Here is a 14,226-nt window from a genome sequence, read left to right on the forward strand (position 1 = left end):
AATATGGACATGGCAGTTACTGCCCAAGTGAAAATTGTCAGCAGCGGTGATGTACATTTAAAAAGGATAGAAAAGTTAGCTGCATGAGATTCAATTAATAGAACACTACTAACTCACAAGATTTGATCAGTAGACCACTTTTCATTGGAACTTTAAAAAATTCAGTACCTAACGATGGATGGTGAACAAGTAGAGATTGAGAAGTTTAACATTAGTTGATTAATTCTACAAAGACAAAGGTGCTTTCCTATTATTTATGGTTCCGCAATACAAATAAAAGGTAAAATTGGCAGATGAAAGTCAAGAGTTAAAACTTTTAAGGAAATCTCCTTCAAAATTATAATCAAAACAAAATACATGTCTGTTTGCCAAACAGGACCAAAGCTATTGTCAAATTACATTGTAACAATGGGGTTGTTTCTTTCAGTCAAAAGTAGTACTTCTAGTCACTGAAATTGATAGAATAAGCAAAAAAAAAAAAAAAAAAAAACATGAACCCAGAAAACTCTTTCATTTTCCCCAACAGCTTTTTTTTAATTAATTTTTTAAAATGTCCGATTCTGCATTTTGTGGCATTCAAACTGCATGGAGCACATGATATGCTATAAACTTGACTCAGTACTTTCCATTGAAAACGGAAATTAATTTGAAATGCATGATTAATATGATTTAAAATTTCTAGAGAACTTTTTTCCACGGTGATATAGATTTTACACCAATAGGTAACAGATTTTATATCACTACTTTAGAGTTATTAAATTTAAAAACATCGCCAACAACAATTGCTTTTAAAAACGAAATTACTGAATTTAAGGGGCTCCAATAATAAAGAATTGTCATTGACAACGATAAAATGCATGCTATGGTGCGAATTTTGTTGTTGGTGATTGGTGAATGAAATTACTAGTTCATTGACAGACCTGGTTATTATGCAGTCAACTGGAGATAATTTTTTGCCTCATAACTCAAATATTCAAATACAAATACAAATGTGACAACCAGCAACCGGCTCTGGGCCCAGCTAGGCTGGTCCTAGTCAATTAATTAGTCCCCAATGAAGATCAATGGTCCTCTTAAAGCTATCCACCCCCTTGCTCATTACCGCCTCTTCCGGTAAGCTATTTCAAGTGCCCACGACCCTGCTAAAGTAGTAGTTTTTCCTAATTTCCAAGTTAGCCTGAGATTTAAATAGCTTAAAACAATGACCCCTTGTCCTGCTTTCCCCGCAAAAATTTAATCCATTTACATCTTTCATTCATTACATTCCTTTATCTCAAAGTTTTCATTGGGTTTCATTCTCTCGAGAAGACAGAGACACCCAAACTACCAATAATTTGAAGATTTTAGCTGGTCCTTTGAGACTTTGAGTTATCGAGAGTTGACTACATAATGATGAAAAAATAATCTGCAAAATTTAAACCTTTTATTATTCAAAAAATGGCAGGATATTGTTACCTGAAATTCCCTGATCTATTTTAACATTTTGTGTTTCTATAGCAAGTTCTGCTTTGCCATTTGTCTTGGCATGTGATGAAAGACTATTTTGTAAAAAACTATTTCTGGCTCGGGACACTGACTCCAGAAGTGGTGATGGATTCAATATATCATTGTCTCGCTCTAGTTTTGGACTTAAGCTTGACGATTCGCTCTTTGGACTTTTCACTTTTGCTTCAGGAGTGGCCGGTTCTGATTCAGAGGAATACTCCTGCTCCATTGATTCATCTGGGCAGACAGAACATTCATAAAGTCCAGGAGTATCACTTTCCACATATGCTCCAGGGTTTAGAAGAGAATTGCATTTGCTGCACTTGAAACATTGCGTGTGGTACAGTTTTCCATCAACAATGAGCCTCTCAAGAATGTAGACTCGATGTGCACAAACACGACACACTTCATGCCGTTTTGCTGTTAATAGAGATGACTGCACAACTGGTAACTAAAAGAAATACAGCAATATTTGAGAATCATGATACATTCCAGAAAAACAATGCATTTTATACAAACTGGTCGGTGATTAACTGAGGCAACGAGAAGCAAAGGCAGGGCTGGATTTGGAAGTGTGGAGGCCCCGGGGCAATGAAAGAGTGGAGGCCCCTAATCAGGGTTCAAAAAGATCATCATATTTTCGAAAATATCCGATACTTTGGTATACAGTTGGCTCTCTGTTAAAAGATGCTCTATTTAACGACGACTTTTCACGGTCCCAGATGGCCCACTATAGTGTATATATGTATCATACTCTCTAAAATATCCGATACTTTGATATGTATCTGAATATTTTGATATGTATGTATATATCTGATATCTTCGAGCCTTGAAAGTTAGGATATTTTGTAAAAAATTTATTGTGGGGGCTCTTTTGTTGTGGAGGCGCGGGGGCAGTAGCCCCAACTGCCCTCCCTTAAATCCGGCCCTGAGAAAAGGGTAGTAAGTAGATATTTTAAACTTTTGAGTTCAACACCTATAAAGTTCAGATCTGAGGGAGACTTTACTAAATTTTTTTTTTCATGCTCCAAAGCAGTACCGACGAGGAACACTAGTACTGTTTTTTTCCTTGTCATAATTCAAACTAACATCCAAATTTGATACATATTTCAATGATTCACAGGATGATAAAACTCATATTATTAACAAAAATCTATTTCAAATGATTAAAAATCAAAGAACATTTTGGAGCCAATACCTTCACTGGTGGTCCTGCTGTTTCATTGTGATTGATTCTCTTCAAGTTAGACTTCAAGTTGCTTACTGTAAAAGAAAAACATGAATAATAAGTACTATGCTTCATAAATCTAAATATTTTTCTATTATACAAAAATACTAATGGATTATTAAGACAAATTTCATCTTTGACAAATGGTTGAATTTCAAGTGAAAAAGATCAATGTGTTAGAAAACATGCGTTGAGAAATATTTTAGTTGCCACAAAAGTTTGAGCTCCCAAACTTGTTCTCATACAGATGCTAGAGCAAGAACCTAATGCTATTTTTCAGAAAGTTAAATGTGACGAAAATGTGTACTGAAGTGACAAATTGTTTAACTAGCCTTTCAAAAATATAATGCCTTTCTGAATTTTTAAAATACATATAGAATGCGCAATAAATAAACGGGATGGAATTTACTAAAAATGCTTGAATCAGATGCAAATGAATCAAAGTTTCTGTTTTAGTGCTAACATTTTGCACGACAAAAAAGAGAAAATCATCAAATACATACCAGCATAAGTTCACCCTAGAGTAACAAAAATTCATCATTACTATTATTGCTGCACAAGAACCATATTTAATTTTCATGTTCTACCACTTCAAATCAGTATTGTTATAAATATTTGTACTGACTAAGGGGGACTTTTAAGAGCCATTAACCAAGGGTTGCATTGCACGACCCTATTTCTGTACACTGAACTATGAGTATGTCAAGCCTGGATCCAGATTCTGACAGAACTAGTCAAACCAAATGTAAAATTACAGAATTATAAAAGAAAAAGGAAAACTCTATTATTCATATGATTTTGTAAGAAAATGAAGAACTAAGGAGCAGAAATTTAGAATAGTCTTTTAACTAACAATTAGTGATAAGGTTTTACGCAGCACATTTTAACACTTTCGTACACAAAAACCAATGTATATAGGGCAACGGTTCTCAACCTTTTTAGTTGAGCGGCCCACCAATTTTGTACATAACACCATTGAGGTTTGTTTCCATTATTACCATATATTAATTGCACAGTCACTTTTTTTGGGGGGGGAGGGGCATTTGCTCATAACTATCCTTAAGTAAACAATATATTGTATTAGGACTGAAAGTGTGTTCAAGAAATGTTCTAGAGAAGCAAAGTTCTAAAGATGTTAAATCCCCTTCTCCCTTCATGCTGTACCACTGATATAGATATACTGTACAAGAACAATTTTCAAAATACCAATATAAAAGTGACAACCAGCAACAGGCTCTGGACCCAGCTAAGCTGGTCCTAGTCAATAATTTTTAAGAAAGAAAATAATTTTATTGTATTCATTTCGCTTACATAGCTGTAAGAAAACTCAAAAACAAGTCATCAAAGTTACAGCTCCATGGGATTTTTAACGCCGCTTTTCCTCTACGAGGGAGTTGATATCTGGATTGAAACTGGATAGTTTTCATCTCAAATAACTTGCAACATTCAATGCATTTCTATATTATTTTGTTAAAAATCTGCAATGAAAAGTCTTCAAATAGGTAGATTGTTGAAAAGCCCCTCAAGTGTCTCAATTCACTGGTTAGTATTGCCAGTTCAACTAAGGAGGAGCATTTTAACTTGAAGTTTGAATCTAATACTATTTTCTTTAAATCAGTTTCTGATTCATTAGATTTCATCTCTTCAATTATAGGGGAAAGTTCCTAAGAAATATGAAAAATCTTAATCTTAAAATTTCTTATTAGCTATAAGCCATGGAGAGTTTTCAAGTGACAGTACATCTAATAAGCGAATTTTTGAAGAAAAAAACGGAAATGAAGACCCCAAGATTTATCTTGTTTCAGATTCTTGACCAGCGTCCACGACAGTGGCGTACCCAGGGGGTGGGCTGATAGGGCTACAGCCCCCCCCCCCCCCGAAATTTTCAAAATTAATTATAAAAATTATAATAAAGAACAAGTTTTTTTTTATGATGTATTTTTGAAATCTTACATTCGTATTGATATCAGAAAAGCGATACATGAACTTTTCTTAGCTACAGTTCATAAGTATCCCCCCCCCAGCTCAAAGACTTTCGAGCTCAGCCCCCCCCCCGAACTGATTTGTCTGCGTACGCCGCTGGTCCACGGCCCAGTAACACACTGCTTGCGGCCCATGGGTTGGGAATTGCTGATATAGGGGAAAATGTGACACAAGAGAAATATTTTGTTAATTTCTTTATGTCACAAAAATTATTATCAATTTTCCAGAGCAAAAATGTTACCATGGTTGAACAGCCTTTTTGGGAATTTTTTGAGACACTTTGAAAAAATTACATTATTTATTATTAAAAAAAAAAGTTTTCAATTGTACACATGTGCCTCTATATGGGGGCCCACATGAACAAGACTGGGGTACATATGAAAAACACTACTAAAAATGCAGTACAAGCATCACATTTCAATGAAAAACTCTTTAATGTAAAACATGTACGTCTATGCCAATGACATTGAATGGTTTGTAAATCTTCACTGTGCAAGTTTAAATTGTACAGTAATCCTGTCATTAAGAAAATGTTTTTTTCCCTAAGATACAACTCTACCCACTGTTAACTTTTAAAGTGTCGCATCATATTCTAATCACTGAATAGATAAAAAAACTTATAATACTTACAAATAATGTTTTATTACTTAAATATTATTCTTATTATATATTTCTTTCTAGTTTCATAAGAGCATGATAATGTATTTTAAAATTATTCTAGTATTAAAGTTTTAATTCAATGAAAACATTTTGTCTTCTTATTTCCATTAAGTATTATACAACAATAAATTTTTGATCAACTATATATGTATTTAATAATGAAACTATATATTTAGTATCAAAAATAAATAAATATTCAACAATAATAATAGTATTCAGTAAGTTATCAACCTATAGCCAGGGCTAAGGCAGAAATATTTATTAGAAACATTAGAAATTAACAATAAATTTACAAACTGATAGTAGAAATATAATAGTTATAAATATTTACACTTCTTTCTAACACTTGTAATACCCTACACTAACATTTACTTGCGGTGAGGATATGGGAACTGTTTACATGTGCTGCTAAATGTTGTGTTCACAAGTGCCCTATCATCTATCTTAGAACTACCTTACAAAAGTAAAGAATTCTCAATTAAAATTTAAACATACTTATAAATTTACTTGAATATTCATATAATGGTTGGCAATAATTAAGTTTAGTTTATTAGTTAGCTTAAAATATGTTTTCACATGAAGAAGACAGATAAAATTATATACAACAACTGGTAAAGCAAAGAGGTTGTCAGCACAGAAACATTAACTGGCTCATTGCTCTAAAAGTTTTGCCAAGAGGTAGGATTGGTATTGCAATTACTCGAAATTTTTTTAAGATATTTTGCTTCAACTTACCATTAGTAAAACATACCATGTTCACATGTACCACTCATGCTTGTTGGTATGTTATTCTTGAAAAATTTCCGTCTACACTGTACAAGGGCGCCCATATAGGGGGGCAAGAGGTGGCTCGATCCCCCCCTTAGAAATTAGAACTCCCTTGCTTTTAGTACTTTTTCTTTGCAAAAATGTAAAGACATTTCTTCTCCAGCCATTAATGAATAAGTTATTAAAAATGTCAAATTTTAATGACTCTAATCTGTCCTGAAATCGGTTTCCATGGATAAAATATCCTGCTAAACCATGATTAAAATAGCCGAGATCTCCCTTACTATTTTGCATATGGGCGCCCATGACACTGTACGTTGCTTACTACAATTTTTGTCCCTTAGACGGCATTAAACCATAGTGTAAAGAACTTTTAATAGAGAGGCCCTTTTCTATGACAAAAAGGAGATGAAAATGAACCTGGAATAATGGGATACATCCATGGGCGCCCATATGCAAAATTGTAAGGGGGGCTCAGATATTTTAACCATGGTTTAGCAGGATATTTTCCCCATGGAAGCTGATTTCAGGACAGAATAGAGTCATTAAAATTTGACATTTTTTACAACTTATTCATTAATGGCTGGAGAAGAAATGTTTTTACATTTTTGCAAAGAAAAAAAAGTACTAAAAACAAGGAAGTTCTAATTTCTAAGGGGGGGGGGGCTCAAGCCCCCCTTGCCCCCTTATATGGTCGCCCTTGGATACATCGGTTTGAAGATGAGCAGGGTTATGATAACGTACCCACTTTGTGTGAATGGTTTTCACCTATCTTGTGAAGGCACCGAATAAAGTAGCTGACGGATTGGCTTACATTTTAATTCATGTTTTAATGCAAATTCCAAAACATGCTTCATAAACTTGCAACAATATCTAAGCAGCTTCAACTAACTACCAAATGTGATTCAGTAATGCAATACTTTAAATCGAAATGTATCTCAACATCTTTGCGAGAAGCTAAGGATCTTGGGATACATCTGTGCAACTTCTGGCTTTAATTTCTTAGTATAGTGGCGCCTCTCTATTTAAATTTCTTTATGTATTAAACTGAGTTTCTAAATACTTTTTCACCAATATTAAACTCTAAGGTTACATAATAGCACAATAAATGCAACCACAAATGAGGCAGTAAGAAGCAAGGGATGTAAGTGGCAAAGTGAAAAATTTGGAGATAACCAGTACACATGGTAGGTGAACCTCTTCTCTGTCTTGGGGTAAGAGATGGTACAGTCAGACTTGTCTATCTCGAATTTTACGGGAAAGAAGAAGAAAAATTTGAGATATGGAGGTTTTAAGATACGGAGATTTTAAAAAAGTTCTAAAAATAAGTAATTGGAGCAATGACTCAAAAGCAAAACTTTGGAAGCAATTTTACTAATCAACAATGTCCCCTTCCTCTCAGTTTCCGAATGGATATAATTGCTGGAAAACTTGCTTCTTGTACGTAAAGTTTTAATTCTGTAGGATTATGTGACTGCTAATATTAAGAAAAATACTTTTTGTCTCCAAATTCCAGTTAATAAAGATCGTTGGGGATCGAATTCAAGAAAGGCACTTTAGTCGAAATTCGAGATATACAGGTTTTCAGAAAATTTCATTTGAGACAAACATGGGGGAAAACATTGAACTAATACTTTATGTGCAGGGAAAATGAGAAACTTTGATGTAGAGAGGTTTTCGAGATAGGCAGGTTCGAGATAAACAGGTTCGACTGTACTAGTAGCCCTGGTAGTTGCTGCTATACAGCATGATTTAGAAAAAAAAAAATTCAATGAAAGCCTACCTAGGCTGTTCTTTTTAAATGTGTTTTACTCAAAACTTTAAAATGTCCACTTACATACCCTTGCTTCTCACTGCCTGAAATAACAACGCTCACCTTTGTTTTGATTTTCGAAACAATTATACAGCTGAGATAAATAAGTAATAATGCTTAATCTATCAGGATGAGCATAAGCCACCATGTCTTCAGCATCCAGCAAGGCAGGGACACCTAAGCTCTTTTCAGCAACTTTGAATGCCTAAACAGTAATTTTTGAAGAAAATTTTAGAACTAACAACGCAAAAAAGAATAAACTTCTAAATTTTTACTACAATGAAGAGTAGAAAAGAAATCTTACCGTTGAATTATTCTCCAGAATATTTTCTTTTGAAAGGGAATCAAAATCGCTGAGGAAGAAAGAAAATAATAATTAAGAAATTAAAATTAAAAAAAAAAAAAGGTGAATCTGAAAGAAAATAGTGATCACAATCAAATCAGGACAGCTCCGAAATACAGCAAACTCCCAACTATTTGTTCTTGTAAGAAAATGAGAAATGTCAGAAGTGGCAATTCATTAATTCTAAATCCGAGTAGACCAAATAATTTGCGTAACAACATTTTAACCTTGCAACAACATTTTATATATTTGTAACAGAATTGTAACAACATTTGAGTTTGAACAGTAATAAAGTTTTACTCATTTTTTATGAATTATGCTCATGTTTTACACTAATATTTTGCTAATTTGGCAGGCAGGCTCGTGTTCAGATTTTCAGAAAGGGAGGGGTTTTAATCTTACCTGTAGGGGGTCATTGGCTTTTATTTACATTTAAGTCTTGTTTGAATTTAAAGAGAAATGAAAATAATTATAACAGAAAGACTGAATGCTTTACGTTCATTAACTGACATCATCGGAATACTGCAGCTGCAGAGAACATCAAACAGAGTAAAATGGCAGTGTTGCCAGAAGTTAATGATCGAAAGTAAATTGAAACGCTTTAAAAAATCGCCTTTGCCCCCTTTAAACTGTGCTTCGCTATTGAATTAGCATTTTCGGAATGAAATTTAGAGCATTTGTTTGCTAAATCAAAACTACTTCCTTCCATACCAGGAAGTACAAGCTACAAGGTTGGTCGTTATTGTCATTCTTGTTGGCAAGATATATGCCCCATCGGGTGCCTGATGGTGCCAGGAGAAAAAAAAGGGGGCGTTTTACTTTGGCAATTAAAAAGGCTTAAATGAGCTAATTCTTAGCTCATTTGGCAACTTTTTGAGTAAGACCTGAGTAAGTTGGAAATTAGAAAGGTTCGATTAATGATATGTGAAGCTCAAGCTTTTAATTTTTTTCACAACTCCATTTTTTTTACATCCAATGTATATTTTACATTTTAGTCGCTTTTAGGCTGAAATAGTAGCAGTTTTTACAAAATAGTTGTTTTGCTTAAAATAGCCGTCACACTTGCAAACTCATCAAAATAGTCGCAACAAACGCTTTTTTTAGTTGCCAGTGGCAGTCCTGTCATTTGTGATAATCAGGTTGTGTTCATAAACAAAATTTACAATGATGAAGAACAAAAAACTGTTTTCATGTAGACATAATTTCCACCACACTTTGGCCGGCACATATCGACAGATTCATCCCCAGGTTCGCTAACATTTTACTCTCTTGTTATTCTAAGTTTAATGAAGTTTAGTCAGAAATCAAATACCAAATATTGGGTTAAAATTTTGAAGGAATATTCGGCCGAATGCCAAATATCTGGTTAAAATTTTAAATTGTAATACTATTTGCAACTTTATTTTGTGCCAATTCAAAATTGTTAATCTATTTTGTGTCCTTTGTGAAATGTACAGGAATTTCTATTTTAAATCATAAAATTATCTACATTAAAATTAACTATTAATTTAAAATACATAAAAAACAAAATAAATCATTCTAAAAGCAAAATAATGTTGTAAATGCCTGATTTGTTTTATGTTTGTATAAAATTCAGTAGTTAAAAGTCAATATAGTTAGTTTCTTTTTCTTAATACATGCAGGGCAATCAGGGGAGGGGTGTGTCAATGAATTTTTAAAACATTATGTAAGTTTGAATTTTTGCTGGTATTTTGTTGCTTTTTTCCTAAAAAATCATACTCTTTGCCCCCCTCTCCCCCCCCCCCAGAGGAACTTTGAAATGACGGGCCTGAATATACGATTTGATGACTGATAATCACGGTAATATGTTATGTGATAAATCAATAACCTTGTAGAACCCCCAATGTTCCTGCATCATAATTTACTTTACTCAACTTTGATTGCAATGATTAATTAAATTAGTGTTTTTAAACAATATTTAATATAAGATTAAGATCTATTAAAACATCAGATAACTTTAAAATAACTGGAAGGAAATTCATTTATAGCGAAAATAACATGTACTATTATGCACATAAATTTACATATACAGTAGAATACGCCGACCTATATAACACAATTCTCTATAAACTGCACAACAAATAGGTTTTGACATTTAGAAAATCTCCTGTTTTGTTTGCAAACATAAAAACTGTTAGGCAAATTAAATTTTGAAACAGTTTTTCATACTTCCATCTTAATTTAGAACTTTTAAATTTAAAATAGTATTTAGAGTAAACAGAAAATACTAGATGGCTCTTGAAAATGCAGCCATTATGCAAACCATGAAGCTAGCTGAAGTGCAGAATAATTCACTTTCTTTTGATTGTGAAACATTTTTTTGTGAATAACTAATTGTAATTTTGTGCTTTAATACTCATTGCAGATAAAACTCATTCTGAAATGCTACTAGATAGATATATTCTGAATATTAGTTTCAAAATTTGTGAAATGATCTATATAATGCAAAAACCTGTATAACGCAAAAGTTCTGGTCCCAAGGTGTGCGTTATAATGTTCTTTTACTGTACTTTTAATTTTCAGGGCTGCGTATCAGCAATAAATAAAAACTGATAGGTGGCAATGCATGCAGTAATTCTTACATGAGATCTGGCCGATAATGGTGAATGATGGCACAGAAGGCCAGTCCATCTCTGAACGAAGAAGACAGATTACATATGTTAACATCCCTGTAGCCTGTAGTTATCTTCTTTGCCCAATTCTCCAGGGATTTAATTAAACCCCTAGACTTGCTATCCATGTTGGAGGGAGCTCTAAATTGCCTGAAAAACACAAGATCTGTTTAAATATTTACAATGCAAATATACATGTATATTTTATTTCATGAAAATATCACAGATCACATGAGGACATTCTCGAGTGACATTTTGTTCCAAATCAGCGAGGGGGGGGGGCAACCCCCCCACACTTATCATGGTTTGTTTATTTATTTTATTTTTCAATTTACGAACAAAACTATAAATTATAAAAAAAAAACAGAAATGTCCAAATTTTCATATCATTTGTTTTACTTTGCATATCTGTTTATGAAACATTATTTAGCACATGCAGTAACTTTTAGTTTATGCATTCATTGTTTAGATATTAGTAAACCAGTTGTTTTACTTAAACAAGCCATACTTGCTTAATGAAATTATTACCAAGTGTTTGAGACATTAAAAAAGTAACATTGGAAAGTTATTATGTACATGATTCATCAAGAACGAGAAAACAAGAGATAAGTTGTTAGATTTACATAGTGATGTTTATCGGGTAAATACCCAGCGGGTAGGTAAATATTTTTTGGGTATTTATCCAAGGCCTGGGTAAATATCCCAAAACTGGGTATTTTACAAAAAAAAAAAAAAAATGCAAAAAGTGAATGAGATTTTTTTTTTCAAAATCTAAATATGAAATAATTGGTAAAAACTGATACATACATATGTATTACACAGTTTATAATATTTTTAATTGAAAGACATGATGAAATTATGAAAGAAACATGTCGTGAATCAAGAATCTTTCTTTTCAATGTCATAATTGGACAAGTATAAGCAATTCAATGATGAACTTGGAAGAATAAACAGAAGTTATTAAGACTATGATGATATTAATTTTATTGCTGTTTAAGTAAAAACGTGGCCAATATAGAAACAGTTTTCACATTAATAAGCAAAAAAAATCAAAATATTGTTTTCTGTTGCCTTGCTCAATTGCATTTTCTCCCCGGGACTTCATGATGAAAATTTATTCAAACTATTTTTAATACACCCAATTAGTGATGTAGGGTGGGAAGGTAAATATTTTTTTTTTTTCGGTATTTATCCGAAGGCAGGGTGAATCCCCTAGAAATTGCGCATTTTGTAAAAAAAAAAAAAAAGGTGGGTATCAAAAGGTGATGATTTTTTTTTAAACATAAACCAAAAAAAGGAATGATTAAAAATATAAAAACTTAAATATTATAATATTTTTAATTAAAGGCTTAATGAAATCTAAGGCTTAGTGAAAAAAATCATATGCAGAATATGCCTGAACACTTGAACTATTGGAGGAAATTTCTGTAAAAGATATAGCTAAATAAATAGCAATAATGAATTGGGCGACATTTTGTTACAATTTGATGTCATACAGGGATATATTACTGGGTTATAAAAGACTAGGACTGTAAAAAATTAATGTTTTTTTTTTTTCTTGTCACCAGTTAAGCTTTTTACTTTTTGTAGAATAGCTTTTTATATCTGAAATTTGGCTATCAACATTGATTAGGCATATCCAACACATTTAATGTGAACATCATATTTGATTGCTAAGTTGTTTCACACAATAATTCTTTAAATATGTGATCAAAATACAATTTTGGGCAAAAATTTATTGTTTTGTATATGGTTAGTTATATATATACATAGTGGAATACACACAGAAAAGTATTTTAGTTGAATATAAATTTTTGAAATAAATACCCAGGTAAATACCCATTTTGGGTATTTACCCGGGTATATACCCTGGGTATTTATTACTCCTAAAAATAAATACCCGGGTATTTTACATCACTAGAGATCAATTACCACTCATGTGCTCTAAAAATAAGCCTTTAGCAAAATTTTGTACTTTTTTTTTTCTTTTCACTTTTTTGCTGCCGCTAAAAATCCAATACTTTTTTTTGGACCCCTTCACTATTCATTGCCAATCGCCGCCTCTGTTCCAAATATGCATTAAAATTTCTTGAAATGATTACTTTAGGAGTCACAACTAGATACAGTTTTTAGTGTTTCCCCTGGATCAAAAAAGGGCAGGGTCCTTTCAGAGAAAAGACACTTAAATTCATGGTTGTATGGTTTTATTGATTTTCATGGCAAAGCCTTAATGGGCTAAACTGCACCAAATGACAGTTAGAAATCAATAATAATAATAAAAAAATGATACCTTCAAAAAAACTTGTAATATAAAAGATATAGCATTTGTAGCAAAAAAATGTATTAAAAAATAATTAAATTGTATATTCGTATGAAAATTATTGAAAAAATTATAAAACGAATAATTGAAATTTGAACAATCGCACATAATGAGCAACTGTCCTGAAATTCGCATAGAAAGTTCTTTTGGAAAAGAACTTGCAATCAAAAAGTTGCCAAATGCCTAGAACTCTTTCAACGAGGTGCCCCCCCCCCCCCCCGTCAAGAAACGAGGGAATATGGAAGCACGACTATTTCGGGCTTAAAATCTGTACCATCCAATAGTAGTTTTGTATAGTATCATTTATTTTGCGAACACTTTTTTTTTTGCTTGTTTATTAATTCTTTAATTCTACTTCCTCTCTTGAATCTTATACAAGTATTTTTCCCACAGTGTATATGTTCTTAAATTACCAAAGTATTAAGGTACTATTAAGGTTAAGTCTAATAAATTATGCTAGAAACTGAGTTAATTCAGCTATATTTTAAAATTAAATTTGAATCTATAGAATAGAAAAAAATGTTTTGCAACAGCAAAATTTCTATTTGAAAATGTTACCTTAATTGAAAACTAATAAATATCATGTCAAAAGATTCAATCTGTAAAATTAGATTTTATGACAAATGTAAAGTGAATACAAATACTCAAAACAGAAATTAAGTTTTATTATTTTTGAAAGGTATATTTTATTTATTTGATTATTATTATTATTACTGATTGTGTGCAGCAAAGAAAGGGAATTTTTGCTTTTCTGTTAATGTTTTCTTTATATAAACTACACTTAAAACTTTCTTCTTTAAGTCACCCTCCCCCCCCCCCCCCGCCCTATTTTCGCGAATTTAATGCATTGTTCAAAATATCATAAAACACGTAAGAGATCTGAATAACAACTAAAAAAAATTAGAAAATTAGCTTTCTTCTTTCACCATTAATCATTAATTCACAAGCTTTGAAAACAGTACCATCCCAATGTATCGTCGCCTTAGATCAACG

The 14,226-nt window shown here is 32.3% G+C and overlaps 1 protein-coding gene across 1 annotated transcript in view; it reads right to left on the reverse strand.

Moving 5' to 3' along the window:
- The window catches only part of LOC129228701 (MICAL-like protein 1), a 36,717-nt gene extending 25,676 nt beyond the window's left edge, over positions 1-11,041 (reverse strand). The window contains exons 1-3 of the mRNA XM_054863385.1: positions 10,884-11,041; positions 8,242-8,290; positions 8,001-8,142 (exon numbers count right to left, since the gene is read on the reverse strand). Of these exons, the coding sequence (XP_054719360.1) occupies positions 8,001-8,142; positions 8,242-8,290; positions 10,884-11,041 (349 nt within the window). The remainder of the gene's footprint in view (positions 1-8,000; positions 8,143-8,241; positions 8,291-10,883) is intronic.
- Between the last annotated feature and the right edge of the window lie 3,185 nt (positions 11,042-14,226).

The sequence above is a fragment of the Uloborus diversus genome, chromosome 8, assembly GCF_026930045.1.
Source record: "Uloborus diversus isolate 005 chromosome 8, Udiv.v.3.1, whole genome shotgun sequence".
Classification (NCBI taxonomy): domain Eukaryota; kingdom Metazoa; phylum Arthropoda; class Arachnida; order Araneae; family Uloboridae; genus Uloborus; species Uloborus diversus.